Source organism: Aphelocoma coerulescens, chromosome 1, assembly GCF_041296385.1.
Source record: "Aphelocoma coerulescens isolate FSJ_1873_10779 chromosome 1, UR_Acoe_1.0, whole genome shotgun sequence".
NCBI lineage: Eukaryota > Metazoa > Chordata > Aves > Passeriformes > Corvidae > Aphelocoma > Aphelocoma coerulescens.
Genome location: NC_091013.1, coordinates 73022673 through 73042308, shown reverse-complemented (window position 1 = coordinate 73042308; position 19636 = coordinate 73022673). Strand labels below are relative to the sequence as shown.

At 38.2% G+C, this 19636-nt stretch overlaps 1 protein-coding gene across 3 annotated transcripts in view; it reads left to right on the top strand.

Annotated features, from left to right (window-relative positions):
• WASF3 (WASP family member 3) overlaps positions 1-19372 on the top strand; it is a 65751-nt gene extending 46379 nt beyond the window's left edge. For 2 of the 3 annotated variants that reach the window (XM_069013045.1, XM_069013055.1), the window contains 7 exons: positions 2504-2638; positions 5496-5649; positions 6523-6640; positions 11101-11276; positions 13889-14152; positions 15738-16093; positions 16801-19372. In XM_069013045.1, coding sequence (XP_068869146.1) covers positions 2504-2638; positions 5496-5649; positions 6523-6640; positions 11101-11276; positions 13889-14152; positions 15738-16093; positions 16801-16958 — 1361 coding nt within the window. In that variant the 3' untranslated portion in view covers positions 16959-19372. Of the gene's footprint in view, positions 1-2503; positions 2639-5495; positions 5650-6522; positions 6641-11100; positions 11277-13050; positions 13218-13888; positions 14153-15737; positions 16094-16800 lie in introns of all 3 variants that reach the window. The other variant, XM_069013067.1, reaches the window with a different exon arrangement.
• The last annotated feature ends 264 nt before the right edge of the window (positions 19373-19636 follow it).

Below are 19636 nucleotides of genomic sequence, written 5' to 3'. Positions count from 1 at the left end.
AACTAAATCAAGTGGGGATTATAAGTGAATTTCAGCTGGCTGCTGGGAAACACTTAGAGAGCACTTTAAGTGTGAAGGTGGTTGAACACTGGCACGGGTATCCCAGAAGAGCTGTGGAGCCTCCATCCTTGCAAGTGTTCAAAACCCAGCTGGTCAGAGTCCATGGGCAATCTTCTTTGTTTCATTGTGCTTTGAGCAGGGAATTGGACCAGATGATTTTGAACTTCAGCTGTTCTGTGGTTGTGTGTGACTTCTGTTTTGGAGGGGGAGGAGATTAGGAGCAGGTAGACAGCATATCTTTCTTATCCACCTTCTGCATACATATGAAGCAGAGCTTGCATACACTGGCATATCTTAACATTTTGGTTTAGTTATTGGCTGATCTTACACATGGTAACGAAAATTATTATTGGTAAAATCCTCCATTTGAAGGCAATCACTTCTTTTGTGATTCACAAACTTGTTTTCCAAAAATGTTTTAGTCTAGTTGTTGTTTCCTTCCTCCCCCCCCCCCCCCCCCCCCCCCATAAGGGATCCAAGAAAGGGGCAGATTGTCCTATTGACTTCCTAAGGGTGGCCATTTTTTTTACAGTGAATTACTGTCTAAGGATGGGATCTTAACTGAAATTTTCATTGTATTTTTACTTTTCTTTGTGAAGTATTAAGGTTGGTTGTTGGACCCTACTCTGAATGTCAATAATGACTGTTCTTTTGGAAGTCACTGTCATTTAGGTGGTTAATGCATATTCCATATTCTTCCAACTATGAGATAGTTTTACTTTGCCCCCCCCATGTCAGCTCTTTTCCTGATACAGATCATAACAAGATAAACTTAATTCAGAAGTAGGGGTTTAACATTTATTTTTGTTTAAAAAGTGAGGTTAAATGCAGGAGGCAGGACTTTTCCTTTTTACAAGGATTTCTTGAAGGCATTTGGCTGTAGAAATTGTAGAGGGAGACATCTTAAATAAAATAGCAGTATCTGGGTAGGCAGGACCATCAGTTCAGTGAGTGGGAGCAATGAGTTTGGGTGGAATCTGAAATTTGCAGGGAAAATTTGGGGGCAGGCGAAGTATTAAATTGTGGATCCGGAACCACTGATCTGGAGTGGAGGAGAGTTGTGGACTGGGGCATAAAGAGAGTCAAACTGTGGATGAGTATGCCTAGTTCTGTGGGAGGACTGGGAAAGGAAGGGCCGTGCACAATGATCTGTGCATCAAGGAGGGATTTGGTTTATCATGTGGCACCTTCTGTCGCCTGTAGCACTTTTAGGGAAGGGCCTGAGGCTGCAGATCTGTACTAGGCACTGGTGAGGTCACACTTTGGAGTACTGTGTCCAGTTCTGGGCCCCTCAATTCAGGAAGGACATTGATGTGCTGGAGCGGGTTCAGAGAAGGGCAACAAAGCTGGTGAAGGGTCTGGAGCACAAGTCTGTGAGGAGCAGCTGAGGGAGCTGGGGGTGTTTAGCCTGGAGAAAAGGAGGCTCAGGGGAGACCTTATCACTCTCTACAACTGCCTGAAAGGAGGGTGTAGCCTGCTGGGTGTTGGCCTCTTCTCCTAGGGAACAAGTGACAGGATGAGAGGACATAGTCTTAAGCTGTTCCAGGAGATGTTTAGGTTGGACATTAGGAGGAATTTCTTCACAGAAACTGTGATTAGATATTGGAATGGGCTGCCCAGGGGATTGTGGAGTCACCATCCCTTGGAGGTCTTTAAGGAAAGACTGGATGTGGCACTTGATACCATGGTCTAGTTGACCTGATGGTGTTTGGTCATAGGTTGGACTCATTGATCTCAGAGGTCTTTTTCAACCTAATTGATTCAGTGATTTGGTGATCTGGACTGGACTATCCACTCTCACAGTGACTGAGAACATACAGCATGTGAAAGGGAGGCTAAAAAGGTTGTGCACTAAGTCCAGTGTGGCCATGGGTAGATGTGGTCAGTGCCCCCTGACCCTCTCTCAAATGATGCCAGGGACAGCAACATATGCACTCGGCATTTGTAGAGATAAGTGGGCTGCCTTGCAGGAGAATCCTGATTTTGATCTGTTTCACTCTGCTTTAATTTTGATGTTGGCCTGTGCTCATGCTTAAAATTAAATCTTAGCTACTATGGATTGCAAGATTTTAATTTCAAAATGTACTTCAGAAGCTTTTATGGACTGCAGTAACTTTAGGCCTTTTCATCACAGAGGCAGGTTTTAATGCTCAGTTGTCTGTCAGTTGGCACTAGTTCAGTTACATAAGGATTAGAATTTTTAAGTCTCCCTGTGTTTTTAAGAAGACTACTAACCAGGATGTCCAGAAGAATCAGGCAGAATTTATGGTGTATTTTGACATTTTTGTACAAATCTGTTGCCCCAAATTTTGCTGCATGACAAACTGCGCTGTTCTAATCCTACAGCTACTGTGTTTTATTATACTTCATGATATTGAAGCCATTTGTCTTGTGTTTTGTAAGCCACTAGGAAAGGGATTTCCTTGTCTATTTTCTTACACAGGCAAACATGCTGAAGACATATTTGGTGAATTGTTTAATGAGGCCAACAGCTTCTACATCAGAGCAAATTCCCTCCAAGACAGAATTGATCGCCTTGCTGTCAAAGTCACCCAGCTGGATTCAACAGTGGAAGAGGGTAGGTAATTGCATGAAAGCATTGAGCCAGAAGTGATGTTGACAAGACAACAGTATTTAATTGCACAATAACCTCTTGTCTTTTCAAAGTAATCCTGTGCCGATATTTCATCTTGTTGTCTCAGTAAGGCAAGCTGGGAATAATCACTTTAGAAGAGCAAGTAAAAATATTCTTGAGTCAAGAAGCCCCTGTAGTAATGGAGCTATTAAGCTGCCTTTTTCACTAGGAAAACTTTGAGTTTGTGAGTGTAGTAAATCATAAATGAATAAATATAGACCTTACTGGAAGTAAGTCAGAATATTGGAAAAGGTTTGAGACACTGGGTGTCCCTATTAATTTCAGGGTAGGGTAGTCACAAAGTACATTAGTAGTATCTGTTCTGTGGTCGTCAAAGATCTTACAATACTCTGTATCTAAACAAGGTACTTTGTTTGGATGAACTAGGTGAAATTCTTTAGAGGGTTCTACTCACTAGAAACTGTATTTCCTTTAAAAATATTTCCTGCTTATGCGCTTGGTCATTCACTTCATAAATACACAGTAAAACAAAAGGATTTAAGTAACACCATTATATTGTTTGAAAGCACTTATTTGAGTAGATAAAGCATTTCTCTGTCTAGCTTTAGAAGCTGTTAACATGCATCTTGGCTTCCATGCTACATGTCTGAGCCAGCCACTGCATATACTTCCTGTTTAGATGATTCCTGACATTTACTAAAATGTAAAAGCTTTTTATATCAGGACAATAGTGTAATATTGACTCAGTAGTAGTTAATGCTGCTTGTGATATGCAGTTCTCATCTTGGTTTTGCTACTGGCTTTTTTTTTTTTCCTCTTTTTTTCCTCCTCCCCCCCCTTTTTTTTTTTTTTAGTGCCTCATTAATGTCTCATTAGTGTTATACGGTACCACCCAGGTAGTTTTCAGAGTTTGGAGAATAATTAAAAGCAATCTATTGGAAGAGGAAACTAGTGTATGGACTGAGAATTTAATCAGTGTTTATTTTAAATTGATAGCAGTTGTTACTCTTGCATTGCTAATCATGCTTCATATTAATAAGCTGTGTATACAAACTGCTGTCACCTTAGTGTCAGTAGTAGATTTTATTAGCTATTTCACTGTAGAAGTTGAAGTCTTTATAATAAGTCATTGTACTGTCAGAAATAGTATGTTTCTGGATAGCTTCGGCATTTAAGCAAAATGTCAATTGCAACATTGTTTTAAAAAACCCTTCAGATTTGATTGCATCAGTGATTTCATATATTCTTAGCTGTAACTAATACAGTGTATTTAAAAATATTTAATATACATAATACTACAGCTGAAAAAAAACGTTAAAATAATTGAGGTTAAGCTTTCAAAAGCAGATAAATAACTTATTCTAAAAATCCCCAGAAAATTTTTTTTTTTTTTTTTTACTCTTTTGAATGTCTTCCTATAAACAAGAATGAAACAATTCAGATACATACATCTAAAAATTCTGCCTGAAAAACCTTATACTTACAGGCAGGTTTAAATAGAAACTACTTTCAAAAATGATGTTTTGATACTTCAGATGATGTGAATGGGGGAACGACTACTAGACATGAATTACTCTAATTTTTTGCTATTGTAAAACTTACAGAAGAAACTCGGTAGTTCCTGGAGTCAGATGCAAGACCTCAGCACAGATAACAAAAATAGTTGGGCAGAGAAGTCTGAGTGGGATTTGGTGTCCATCATGACAAATGATAACAGTGTAAAATTTCATCCCTTTTTCTTTTTTTAGGTCATTAGTGTACTACATTTTTGGCCATTGCTGTTCAGTTACCTTGTGAAATTTCTCACAGTTTGTCCTTGAGACTCAGTAAATTAGATGAATGGGTGAGAAATATTACATAAAGTGTCAGTGGGAATAAAAAGACACTAAGCCAGTGCATTTTGTTTGCACAAGTCCTACAGCTTGCACTCTTATAAAACACTTGGATCAAATCCAGAAGAGGTCAGTGTAATTATAGACAACCCAGTGAAGACTTCAGCATCCTGTTTGACTGCAATCTATAACCCGTATTTCAGGGTGCTTAGGAGTGGAAGATGGTATCAAGAGCTTACTGCCACTTTTAAATTGTGATTGGCCTTTACCTGGGTCTTCTCTAACAATGATTGCTGCATCTCATGAAAACTTAGGAGTGAAAGAAAGTCCTGATAAAAGTGACAGGAACAATTAAAACCAACTTAAATCTTTCATTTGAAAAGGAAGAATGAAAAGCCTGGTATTGTTTACCCCAGAGCTGTGTATGAGAAGTGCAAGTATTTCTCTCTGTAGAGACATGAGGAAGACTTTAAAGCAAGGAGTGTTCAATTATATGGGAAGACTTAGAAGTTGAAAGAGAGTAAAATAAGTGGAACTCTGTCTCTCACAGGAGGTTGTTGCAGCTGTAATTTAATTATACTCAGAATGGGCTAAATGTGTGTGGATACCATGTGTAATTATAAAACACACTGTGTTAGAGGAATACCAGACCTTGCGTTTTCAGTCTTGAAGCCAGTCTTTCTGCTGTTAGAACTCCATGATAAACCTCATAAAAACGGGAAGTTGTTGAACATCTGCATGTGACAGCATTCTTGCATCATCTTCCAAGACACAGTCCATGGTCCCATTATTTTAAGTGAGGTTCTGGACCAAGTGGGACTTAGATCTGTTTTGTTGTGGTAATTCTTACATGCCGTTGCACTTAAATATCAGGATTGTCCACTAAGGAAAAACCTGTCTTTCTGTATCTTGCTGAAAATATTTCAAATAATTCGTGAAAAATGGATGTTGTTTATCCACTTCCATTTGTTTCAGACCTGTGGTAAATGTATTTCTGTTTCTAACAGTATCCTTACAGGACATCAACATGAAAAAAGCATTCAAGAGCTCAACAGTTCAAGACCAGCAGGTAGTTTCAAAGAACAGCATTCCGAACCCGGTGGCTGATATTTATAATCAAAGTGACAAACCACCACCTCTGAATATTCTTTCACCTTATAGGTAAGGAAATATTGATTGTTTACCTTCTTGTACTTGGCTCTTTATTTCCTAATTCTATGCAGTGAGTTATAGCAGAAGGGAAATGCTATATTGGTTACTGAGATTTGATTTTTCAAGGACTTCCTTGTTCATGGAAACAAAAATTGCTATTGACACACTTAAAATTGTAAGTCATACTAACAAAAATCATCATATTTCAAGACAAGTCGTACATGGCAGCACAGGAATCAGAGAACATGGGCCATTGATTATGTAAAAAAGGGAAAAAATTAATGCACTAAACTGGCTTCCTTGGTGTCTTTATCCAGAAAGTTGTATTTGTTGCTTTTGTCTTCTCACTATTCTCCCTCTTGTCCCCAACATATACACAGGTGTGCATACAATCTGTACCCTTCCTTTTCCTGGTTACTTGCTGGTGAACAGAAGAGCAGCAAGCAGGACTGTGTTTTCTGTTTCCTTTTCCCAATTCCATTATTGTTGTTCATGAAATGAGTGCAATTTGTCTGAAGGGTTGTGGACAACAGGGTTTTACTGTGTTCTTCAACTTTTGAGAGGTACTACGTTGTGAGGTGTCTGTATAAAATTCAATCTGCAATAAATAGATATATATTTTTTAAGAATGGTATATCAGAGCATTTGTAGTGTATTTAATTTTTAAGAATTTTTAATTGGAAGGTAAATTTGTAGGCTTTATGACTGAAGGATGTGCTTTTTCTGCTGCTGCAAACAGTGGTGGTACTTGTTTATGGACATCCAGTTAGTAGGGGTTGTTATTGATCAGCTTGAGGCTTGGATGATCATCAAAGGTAAGTTTTCTGTATTTAAAACATACTAATTCATGTATTTTTAGCTTTTTTTCTCCTGTTTTTCCAGGGATGATAAGAAAGATGGATTGAAGTTTTATACCGATCCTTCCTATTTTTTTGATCTTTGGAAAGAAAAAATGTTACAAGATACTGAAGATAAGCGAAAAGAAAAGAGGAGACAAAAGGTAAAAGCAGAAACATAATAGCACATTTGTGCATTACAATTTTATGTGCAGTTTTCCAGGCATAAAAATTGCCAGGTCATACTTAGTTTGTGTGCATGGAAAGACTGTTCCTCTTTGTGTGGCTGTAGATTCAGAGCATTCCATTTTTATAGCTTATCCTGTCTATTTTAAGAAGGCAGCAAATTGAATTTTAGGAGCACTGTAGTTATCTTCCAAGATACTTCCTTGAATCCTTTGCCAATATCTGCTTATTGGTACCCAGAAAAATGGCCTTGTTGTGCTCCAGAAAAAGACATTGTAATGGGAGAGGAAAGGAATTGGAATGACAGCTTTTTCCATTCTGACTTCCCATTTTTTCCATTCTGATTTTAAAGGAAAAAATACAGATGCTCTTACAAGAGTTTATAAAATGACTTGAACATTTCTTTATTCCTTTAGAATGATTCCTACAAAACTACTTTATGTATTTAAGTTGCCTTTAGACTTTTTCTTAGGGCAACACATCCTGCTTATTTCCATACGTGGTATATTTTTGTAGATCTTAATTGTCTTCTTACAGTCTACAAACTAAATGCAAATATGCTCAATGCCAATCATGTAGGATTATAGCCATACATCACAGAAATACCCCTTGATAAATTCTAGCTGAAGTTCTATTTCATTTGATTAAATATATGCCAAGTCCAACTAAGAAGAAAGCAGCATAGACTTGAGTTTGCATGGATGAAATTCACTTTGTGACAGGACGAAATCTCAGTTGTAGCTTTCCTGAAGATGGTTTGCAAATGAGCATTTCATGATCTGGGTCCCTTAGAGAGCAGGATGGTTTGGGTGAGATGTCTCCCAAGCACACTTAGTTCCACAGGTTGCTGAGCCAAACGTCCTTTTTCTTTTGTTCTTGCCCTTATGATAGCAGAATCCAGAGCATTTGTTAACAATTTGGTAGCTGAACTTAAATTTTCAATCTATTAAATGAGAATTCTTTACTCAATTTGTACTCTGCAGAAGCACAAAACTTGATAGATGTTGAGGAGCTGTGCAAGTGAAATGAATGTGTATTGTTTAGCAAATTACAAGCTAGACATCCATGTGCCATCCTACTCAGCTGATCAAATGCAGCTAGTTTTTAGCCTCAATTTTTCAGGTGCTCAGTGAAATCTGAGTGAGTCCCTGCACCAGAGAATCAGTTTTCCGGTATTATTTTGGTAATTTGCCCTAAGTGCTGAAGCTGTTGCAGCAGGAGGTTTGTGAGTAGTTTAATTTTCTTGCCTCAAATACCATGCTTTTTGTTTCTGTATACACTTTGATTGAAAAATTCTAACTGGCTTCCTCTGATTTGGCTCCTTCAGGTAAACCTTTTTCTGAAGAAAACTGTAATTTTGATTCTTTAAAATCTGTGTAGTCAGGTTTTTTTTCCTTTCAGTAGATCAGTGTCTGAAGGTTCAATGTAGTTTTGACTTGGTATGTATCAGTAGTATTCTGAATTGAATGACTGTAGGTGGGGCAGTTGTAACAAAGGAAAGTTGTTCTAATTTGCTTTTTACTGTTCCTGCTTTTTATCTGAGAATAATCAGCTATTTAAACAAGTAAAAATTTTTAAATTTGGAACACTTGTATCTCAGAAATCATTCTTGATTACTTGTGTTTTGATAGGATTTTATAAATTTGTGCCTCCTGCTTCCAGTTGTTTGAAAGTATTGAAAATACTCTGTGAAGCTACTTCCTCTAACTAGCTCTTAATTCTTTATTAAGATGCTTGTAATATCATTTGCTAATTCTTCATGCAAATACCAAACTTAAAATTAACTCAACCTTGTTTGAAGGCTCTAATATGTTTTGTGTTTGCTGAAATAATTTCCTGACAACTTCAATGATGTACCTGTTTTCTGGCTTGATCTACAGCACCCACTTGTCTGCCATAGCTTCTCTTACACTTGGTTTTAAAAAAGTAACTCCTCTTAATATTACTTTAATTTCCTGAGAAATATTTCAAACTGTAGTTATCTAGAAAGGCTTCAGCTCCCCTAGAACTCTGTCATCTTTGCCCTGGGTAGTAAAGCTAGAGCTATCACCATTGTCAAGGGCATGAAACTGCTACTGCAACAATTTAAAATTACTCTTACAGGTATATTTAGCTTTGTCAGCTGCTACTAATAGGGCTGCCCCACTGTTTTGGAAGACATTTAATGTTTTAGTGATGTATCAATACAGTATTTAATCAAAAAATCACTACCAGTAGGGTTTCGTACTGCTTGAGTAAAAAGGATTCCAATGTATGTATTCATTAGCATGCTTACAGATGCTGGTCTGGAACAACCTATCCAGCTGAAATCTGATCCAATTAAAACCAGCTAAGCTTTGTGTTTATTTTTTGTTGTTTATGCATCCATATGTATTTACCTTTTCATAAAAAAACAATGATCTCTTTAACCTTTTAAATAGTAAGCAGTAACTGTAAGCAGTCATGTAAGCACTCGTGGTTGTACAGGAATTGTATAAAAATGATTGTCTTCCCAGTGGCATCAAAAGGTGGATATTTATTTTATTTAGAATCTTGCAAGAAATATGTAATTGTGGCCCCTAAATGACAAAATTATTGTTCTGAAAGAAGATAAAACTAAGTGTTTTCAATGAACCAAAAGGCTTACTTGGTCTTTCTCCTCAAATCTAACATGACTCAGTAACAAAATCTTAATAAGTGAATCAGGATAAAAGTCACAAATTAAAAAAACCCAAAACACTTGTAGCAAGTAATTGAAAAAGAGAGATGTAAAGCTTTTAACAAGCCTATATGCAATCATGGCAATTAGAAAAACTTTATATATTTAAAATAAAGCATGACTGAATCTGTGTCCTTTCTGCTCCAAATCCTATATTGGCAGAATTTGATGTGAAAAAGTGGTTATCAGACGTAAAAAGGGTGTGATTCTAAAAACTTTGCGGAGGAAAAATATTTTGGGAGAACTGATGAAGAACCAAGATGATCATCTTTATTTAACATAAATCAGTCCAAAAATCTGTTTACTGTAAGAATGAGCAAGAGTTGTCAAAACATTTTGGTGTTGAAGTCTTTCCTGTCATTCTTAATGTTAGCAGGATCAGCAGGTCCCTCATGCAAACATGCACGAATGAGCAGGAGATCCAAAACAGGGGCAAAGAAGCCATTTTGTAGTTTTTTGTTAGTTATGTAATGCCAGATATTATTTCAGAATTATTTACTCAGTGCTGTTCTACAATTGGAGTAAAAAACCTGTGTTCATCTGTGATGCACTTTTTGTTGAGCTAGCTTTCCAACTCTTATCCCCTACTTTGCAGGTCTAGATTCCAGGGAAAGGCTTGCCTGCCAGAGTTTGACCAAGCTCTTCTCTCAGTACAGTTCATTGACTGCATCCTCAGAATAGCAATATAGTTCTTTCATGAGAAACTATTTTTCTGGCAGCCAAAAGCCTAATGCCAACCTACTAATAGAAAAAATGTATTCTAAGGTGTGGGTTCTAGAGCTGATTAAAAAAAACCCCTATGAACTCATGAATACTGAGAAAAAGAGTAGCAGATAAATATCCTTCTCAGTCTGAATTGAGCAAACTCGTTCATTTTTTGTGCTGAAGCACCAGTATGATTTTTATATTCATACTGAGTAGTCAGAAGTAGGTGAGGACAACATTTCTGAGGTGTGAAAGCATTGAGTCCCGATATTAGGAGATCTTGCTATCAGTGAGGTAAAGATAGATAAGTAACATAAACACTGACATTGGTTGAGCCTGAGGTTATATTGAAAAATACAGGCAGACAAGTTTGCCATGAACCTATCAAGCTGTAATATACTGCTGGCCTGGGTATTACTGACTCACTGCAGAGAGAATTAGTGTAATTCATTTTTATGTAAGATAATGGGAAACAATGATGAGGAGAAAGTAGGAGGAATTTCAGTAGCTAATCATATTTAAGAAGGGAGAGGAAGTTAAACAAAAGTAATTTCACATAGACTATGGAATAGGAAAGTGTGTCCTTCTCCATGCTTCCCCAGGCCCTCTTGATTGTGACCCTAATGAATAACCAGAATAGCCCTGAGCTTATTTAGCATTCTCAGAAGTTTGATTTGCAGGAGATGAAATCACAAGTGCTTCAGGGTGGTCTAAATAAAAGACATGATGTCAGAAGATGTTAAACTTTCTGGCTTTTAAAATTGGTCATATTTCTGTATTACGAAAACCAGTAGATTGGTATCACAGTAGCACATGTATCATACAGAACAAAGGCAAATCAAAAGTCCTGCTGCTAATGAAGTTCATAGCATAAGGATATATTCTTATTTTCAGTGCAGAGAAATTATATGAAGACATGGCTTCATCTATAAATCTGGTCTTATTTTCATGCACTCTAACTGCATTTTAACCAGCTTTTTTCCTTTCCTTTTTTCTCTCTCTTTGCATGCTTTATTTCTTTTGTTTGGACATTAGGAGCAAAAGCGTATAGATGGCACCACCCGTGAGGTGAAAAAGGTTAGAAAAGCCAGGAACAGACGCCAGGAGTGGAATATGATGGCATATGACAAAGAGCTTAGACCTGACAACAGGTTGTCTCAAAGTGTGTACCATGGAGCATCTTCCGAGGGATCACTGTCCCCAGATACTAGGTCTGTTTCCAGCAAAGCTGTTTGTTATACCACAGTTGTATGTTCAGCCATACTGAGTAGAATTAGGTGTTTCTACAGGATGGGAATAGTTACACAAAACATACAATGCATGTTTAAAACATTCTTTTCAAAATTATTTTAAAGCATAAATGACATAACAGATTCTGTAATGATTTTTTTCTTCCTCAGCTTCACATGAGCATTTTGTCACCGTAATGTTATGCACTGCAGAGGAAGAAGTGTTTGCTTTCTATTTGATCTTCAGTAGCTGTAGTTACAAAAGCATTTAATCCTCTACTATATAATGTCAGTAGCTCATCCTTAGTGTCTCATTTGGTTTGGTGCTCTGCTGGTAGCTTAATAAATACTTTTCTGTGATCTACTCAGTCGAGAATACTTTTGCCTGTAACAGAATGCTTCAGTGGGAGAAGAGTTCAGCTTATTGATGTTACATTAGTCTAAAAAGCAAGCTACAAAACCAGATGAGATGTTATTGCTTGAAATAACAAAAATCTCTGCTTAGAGATATGCCGCAGAATTCATCTTCATTGACTGAGATTCCCTTTGAGCTCAGTGGGAGTTACTTGATGTGCATTGAAGTCTTAGTTTTTTCACTAAGCTGGTCTCTCCAGAGGATTTTCCCACTTATTTTATTTCCTCTGTCTGTTGTGATTAACTTCTATAATAAAGATAGAAATAATAGAGACCACTGGAAAAAGTGTTTAAATTGTTAAATGGCCAGGTTGAGGAGGCAGCTACCACTGCAAGAATATGGACTGATAGTCCACTGTCCAGTGGGGATTACTTTTAAAAAAAACCTACTCAGAACTTTGTAACACTGTGGTCTTTGTGAAAAGTAATGAACTTGTAATTGAAACATAGTATTTGATATTGCTATTGGTCATTGAATAATGCATTAGACTCCCTCCCTGTCTGAAAACCCTTGTTTGTTTTTGACAGTTTCTAATGCAAAACTTTTGTCTCCTATTAGTCTTAATGAAGCACTGCAGACTGACAAAGCTTTCCATAGGTTGATCTAGTAAAAGAGTAAAAGGTGTGGATTTTTTCATCAGGAGATCTGTTTCACACTATTTGAGTCTTTTTTTTTTTCCCCCTCAGATTTAACACCTTGCTTCCAGGATTCCTGAGTTTAAATTATCGTGTAGAAGTGCTTTGTTTTTGTCTCCCTGCAATGTCAACATGTATTTGGCTGTTTGCAGATATCTGCGGTATTTGCAATCTGTAGGATTTTTTCAAGCAGAAATTGTAGGGATGCATCTCTGTGTTGGATTTTGATGTTGTGGCATGACAGATACCTTGTATTTATATAAGCCTTTCATCTTTTATAAATTATGGGGTGTTTTACATTTCAGTGAATCAGATATCTGAGATTGAATCCTGAAGTCTGTTTCATATCCATGAAGGGTTAATTCTGCGAATGATAGTGAAGGGAAGGCTTTTCTATTTTTTCATCTTGGAGAAGTCTTAAGCTATAAAAACGCATACGTGTAGAAATATGCACTGGTTTGAGAGACGTTTTTATGCTGCCAGCTACTGCATAAGCAGTGTTTTTTGTAAGTCAGGTCCCAAAAAAGTGGATTTGGTTATACTGTGGGGTTTTTTTCTAATGCTAAAGTAATAATAATAAAAAAAAAGCTCGTATTTCTTACTTTTTACTGTTTGCTAATTGTAAGACTTAAGCATTAAATGTTGACATTGCAGTGTTTGGACTGTGGCAATTTACAATGTATTTGTTATACTTATTGTACTTTAGAGAGAGAAACACAAGCTGAATCCAAACAGAAACCAGCAAATTAATGTGAGAAAAGTAAGAACAAGAAAAGAAGAGTGGGAGAGAAGGAAAATGGGCATTGAGTTCATGAGTGACGCAAAGAAAATGGAACAGGCAGGAAGCATGAAAGAGGACAAAATGCCCAAAGGGTTTGTTATTTTGTTTTACTCAAAGCCCTGGCTTTTTGTTGCTTACCTTGCTTCCAGTCTCACAGATAAGTGCATCAGTTTACTGTGTTCACTAAAAGCCAGGCTGCACCATTGTTCATTACTAAAACAAGTCTTCACAGTAATGGGATGAAAAGATACTTTTGCTCCCTCTCTTGGGCTTATTTGACAGAGCATCCTAGACTTTGTATCTTTATGAACTCTCTGCTCAACTAATACTTACATTTCCCAGTTTCTTTAAGCCTTTCCAACAAAATTAATTGTGCAAAGAAAATAAAAAGCGTTTTCTAACTTTGGAAATTGGGTTTCTCTTCATTGGTGAAATTTGTACTTCTGCATAATTGCAAGTGCTCGTAGTATTGCTTTTCTTTTTCTGCTGCCATTGTTAACTTGAGGCAGGCTGGTAAGTATTATAATTTCCAACACTGGACTGTCAAAATCATTGACAAAAACCATAAGCTTCCTTATGGCTACTAAAATTCTTGTGCTTTCTGTGGACTTAAAAGGGAGCAGTGCTTGATAAATCGGGGAGTCCTCTTGCAAGGAAAATAATGCTGATTGTATTCTTTTTAGCTTTTTTTGTCAGTTATTTAGATAATGCCCTGTTACACTCACATAATCTGTTCTTCTGTATCAATTTACTTTAATTTTAGGTCCCATGCATCTGATGTTACAGATTATTCTTATCCTGCTACTCCGAATCATTCCCACCATCAGCAGATAGCAATGCCGTCATATGGAGCAGGAGATGGTCCCCAGTACATGGCAGCATCCCAAAGCCATGAGCATGAATACAGACCACCCTCCACCACTGTACGACACGCCACTTTAAACAGACCTCAGCAACCACCTCCACCTCCACCCCAGCCTTCAGATGGCCAGCACAGCTCAGTACCTGTGGTACCAGCAGAATATGGGTAAATCTCCTGATTTATTCCAGTGGATTCTTGGCAAAACCAGAGGAATGCACATTTTTCATAATCACTGTAATGTGTGATGCATCAAACAAAAAGACCCCAAATACACTAGTTACCTCCTTGGGGAGGACAGAAGAAAATCGGTATAATTTCTATGTATGAACTGAATTTAAGTGAAGAAATAGTGAAAGCAGAAATAACCAAGTGTGTATTGAATATGGCGAAGTCAGTATGGTTGTAAAATATTAAGGGTGCCTAATACAATATTGAAGGGAGAATAATTTTCCTTTAAAGTGGAAAGTAGTTACAGGATAATTTGGATAATATTTTAAACTTCAGGAAATGTGCAGAAAGAGTATGTTGATTGTGGCAGTCTCTCCTGCATCCCTGAAATGACTTTTTAGAGGAGCCTGTGATTGAGTTGGAAGGGGTCTCCTCAGACACAAATTCCATATTGCCACAGGAGGAATGCCACTTTTTAATTCAAGATAAGAGATTTATCAAACCCCTGTGTAGATACTTTGCCTGAATGCATTATGAAGGAAGGCTTGCTCCAGACTACTGGTTCTCCTGTAGCAACAAAACATCTGTTTTCTAATGAGTCTGTGTCTGTCCTTTTGTGTAAAACTTTGAAGTTGTAACCCCAGGAAAGCTGTAGTCATTCTTGCCTGTATTGTTTTATACTATGCAGGCCAAAGTTTGTCATCCTTGCTTGATGCATCCTGGGATAGCATTTCTGATTCATGGCTATTCGTGCTGCAGATGACTCAGTTAGGAGTGACTGCTCCAGCCTGCCCTTTCTGTGTTGTTTCCAGTGTGTAAGACATTGTTGTGCTTAGTCCTCAGGTCCATAACATTGTTGGGGTGTTGCAGTTGTCATACATTGGCATGTGTCACTCAGTGTCATCAGTCACTTGGTTCAACTCCTGTCTCCTGTATCTAGTTCTTTACCTACTTCAAAACTTATCAATTCTCATCTGTTTTCTGCCTAAGATTTCTTCTGATTACATTTTAAGAAAGAAATGAGCTCTTCCCTGTGCTTCCTATTTAAAGAATCAATCAAATGTATCAATTTAATTAAATGGTATTTAAACTGATGAACTTGGCCAAAGAAGCACATGAGATACATTTACCTTTGGGTAAATCTTTCCTTTCATACTTTCCATTGTTCTCCATGTCTGTGTCCTCTGTTGTCTCTTGGCCTTCTATGGAACTGAAGGGCATAGTCTGCAGTTTTCTTGGTCCCTTCTTCATTGAAGACTTAGTACTTAACAGTCCCACAGAGTAGAAGTTTAATAATAAATGCAGCTTTATACTTAACTAGGCAGGAGAATTAAGATTAAAAGCTCACTTTGTAGAGTGCTGAAAGGATATTGTCTTTAACTTCAACATTTTTCTTAAATCTGAATGTATCACCAATATTTGACAATTCATACACATATAATCACTTGCATATTTAAGCCACTAGTTTAAATTGCCTTTGATTTTTGTTTTACCTGAGGTTGGATGAGTGTAGTTTAAGGGGCGATGATTCTGTAAGTTCTAACTCTGAATGCATTAAATATTTTTGTTCTGTTTTATATAGGATGCTCCCTGCTCAGATGGTGGATTATTACAATCCTACAGGTCCTCCCCCTCCGCCTCCCCCCCCTATGATTCCTTCAGCACAAACTGCATTTGTCAGTCCCCTTCAGCTTCCTGTGCCACCTTCCCATTCTGGACTGGTGACTGGCTCTACATATGCAGCTACTCATCCTCCTCCTTCTGGTGGGCTTGTTGTCACTGCTCCTCCTCCTCCCGGCCCACCTCCTCCCCCTCCAGGCCCACCTGCTGCAGGTGCATCCCTCTCTTCCTCCCCCATGCACGCTCCTCCGGCGTCGGAGGCGAAGCAGGCACCGATGAGCGATGCACGGAGCGATCTTCTGGCTGCCATCAGGATGGGTAAGTGCACACTGAGTTTTAGGTATTCCTTTTTTTCAATGAGAGCACAGTCTTTTCCACTGAAATGAGTCTATGGCTTCTTTTCCCAGCTGGGCAGATTTCACTAACCACAGGTACCACACACCTGTTCTGACATTTGTCAGCCATGATTTTGGATCATTTTCTAACGCCTAAAGATGCACAGCTTTGTCAGGCATGTTCTAGGGTTTGTGTGGACATACTCTAAAGAAAACAGCACTTGTGTTCATTATGTTAAGTGCCAGTAGATGTACGTGGATTTTTGCTTCTGTTCAGAAGAACTGAGTTACCCAACACCAGGCTTCAGCCAGTGTTTTTCAACCAGTGACTAATGGCTCTTCCCGACCTTACAATATGGAGCTGTAGGTCTAATGGTATTTCCAAGTACAGTTTTGAAAACTTTCATCTTCAGATCAAAATGACCTGTACAGTCTTGATTATTTAGCTTCAACATACTATTAACAGTTTTTGAAGTCCAGAAGTATTCAGTTTCTGAGAAGTAATTCCCATCTGCCTTTTTTGTCTTTCCCTCTTCCTTGCTCAGGGAGGCTCTCTTAACTCAGTGCTTGCTTTCTTTTTTCCCCTCCTTCTTGAGTGTATTGTTGGAATACAACAAACTCACCACCAGCAGTGTGAAATATGAAATCTCTTGCCTGAAAAGCTTTGTCTGAGAGTAATTGTCTCTGCAGGAATCCAGCTGAAAAAGGTGCAGGAGCAGCGTGAGCAGGAGGCGAAGCGCGAGCCCGTTGGCAACGACGTGGCCACCATCCTGTCCAGGCGCATTGCTGTGGAGTACAGCGATTCCGACGACGACTCCGAGTTTGATGAGAACGACTGGTCAGATTGAACGTGGTCCAAGCCTACGGGCAACTACATTGAATACTCGGCTTCAGTGATTGCTTTCTTAGCAAGATGTAAAGCAGGACGTTGACATGTATTAAGGCTAGTGAGGGAAGTGCTAAAATTGAATTGGTATTATTCAGAATGCTGTAGCTTAGCAACTCTGGTAATAACGATGTGATTATGCTTATGCAGATCAGAAACTTGTCTTACTTTCAGTATTTACTGCATAATACTTAAGTGCCACTAAATGTAGCAACTCTTGTGCTGCGTGCAAAATATGCTGCAGTTGTTGCACTGTTACAGAACCAGCATTTTATTTTACTTTCCTGTTCTTGAAGGGATAAAATATATTTTTTTGACTTTACATCTTATTCTTTTAATTATGTAAGCAACATAGATACTTGTGAATTAGTCTGGTTGTTAGTCTTTGAGGGCAGTTAACTGTATGGCTGAGTGAAGTGTTGAGTTCCATAAATGTGACTTTTAGCTTTTTTATTAGGTACTAATTATGCCCACCTTAGTCTATTTTTAACTACTTCTGGGCTTAAGTTTTTATGCATACAGAATTGATTTTATACTATCTTCATTTTTATCTTAAAAATGTAGCAGATGATGAAATGTATACTTTGAAGAATGAATCCACATGATCCAAGAAGAACATTTGGTGAGCAGACAGGATATATCTGTAACAGTACCAGCTCTAAGTTGCTGGCTGCTTGTTGAAAAGTGTTGGGGGGGTCTCTGCTGGGTAGCAGATGCATGTCCATGTTATAATTGAAAATGAAAATACCTGTAGAGCTTTTCAGTCTTATGATAAGGTCAACTGCATGCAGGATAGACCTGATTGAAAGCCTGTGGCTATTGCAGTGCAGAAATGCTACTGTTATGACTAAAGATTGGAACAGTCTGGATCTAGCAATCAGATATATTTCACAAGTATTAAACTTGGTCTTTATGCCTGTAGGTATAGATGTGTGTAAATAAGTTTTGTTGTTGATTTGTACATGTGTAGTCATGTAGCACATTTACTCAGAAGTCTTACTTTGAATGTATTTCTTTGCCAGTACACCCCATGGATAAAACACGGGCAGTTAAAGCAGTTTTGATGGCTGTTGAGGTACTATGCCATATATATACACACACACTTTTTTGGTCCTTTCCTAGGAATAGTTGCTGCCATAAAGTCTGCTTTGACTTGTCTCTGTTTTTTTTGTTTTTTTTTAAATCAGCAGTGCAGTATTAAATATTTTTTTCCCTCTCTTCTGGACTCAGAGTCAGGCTGCTGCTTTGCCCAATGAGGCTTTTAAATTTTATTCATAGCAGGGGAAGAGTTCTTTCCTTACCAGATTACAGTTTTAATCTTTGTGACAGAAGTCTGTGTAATTCCACGCCTAACATTTGGTAGAGCTCCTTTGTTCTGTGAGGCCCCCTGTCTGTTCTTAAAAGAAGTATGTAAAATAAGAAGAGAAATGGAAGGTGATTGTCTAACCTGTGTTTACACCATTAACAGTTTTAGTCCCGAGAATGTAACAGTCTAACACGATGTTTGCATGCAAACTGTTGGCTACTGCATTGCTGTTTAATCTGCATATGATGTTTCAATCCGTGGTGGCTGCCTGTATGGTAGAGGGGTGACGTGCTGCCTCAGTGCTGGTGTTAAAATGTATCACACAAAGTATGACAGATCTCTGCATAGTGGTGAGCAACCACAGCTCTTGGTAACCACGGGCAGCTGGAGGTACTCGCTGATCTCCGTCCCAGCTGGAGCTGGTTTTGTCTTTGCCTTAAAATGCAGAGCTGAAGGCTGCTTTATTTTGTGTCCTGGAGTCTGAGGTCTGTGTCCCCACCATAGAGGACAGAATTTAGGCTGTAGCCTGATGGTGGTTTTCATCACTGTGTGAGAGATGGCTTGTCCTTACCATCATGCTGTGCTTGCACAGTGGCCTGCAGAATTATTCTTCTGAGAGGTAGCTGAAGGTGCAACTGTGACCTCAGTGTTACATCACTGTGTAGGTACACAAGGTGAGAGCACTCTTGATGTTCTTTTGATACATGCTGAAATGAAATGTCTCAGCAGAAAATCCCTTCCGATCTACTGAAATTTGATATGACAGAAGATATATTTTATGAGCACAGAAGTTGGGTGTGTCTGAAATTTTGTAATATGTGCTTATTTTAAATAATAAGCATTAAAAAAGCAATCAGTTGTGACCAGTGAAGATAGTGTAGTAGCCAACCAGTCATAGTAGCCGACCTGTTTTTCTAAACCTGCAATGTTGTCATTTTCCTTTTGGTATTTTATGGACGAAATGTGAATTGAATTTAGTGATGTAAACACTCTTCTAGGCTGTTTTTATCAGTTTTATCATATGTCGGGTTGTGCATAAGTAACAAATATGAATAAAATCTCACTTTTGAGCCTGTGTTTCTTTCCTTAGATTAATAAGATTTTGCTGGTAATCTTTATCTTAACTTACCAATAAGAAAAATGAAAATGTAAGGCTTCCACATGCTGTCTATGATCCCAAGGAACCATGAGGTTCCTGGGAGGAAGGCTGGAGTCTACAAAACCAGATTCCCTTGAGGTACTGCTGCTCCTCCTGACATCAATACTTGGTTCTTTTGCAGCCTTGATTCAAGCTCCAAGTTCCTGGCTGGCCTAAGCAGGTATGAATTTCCCTA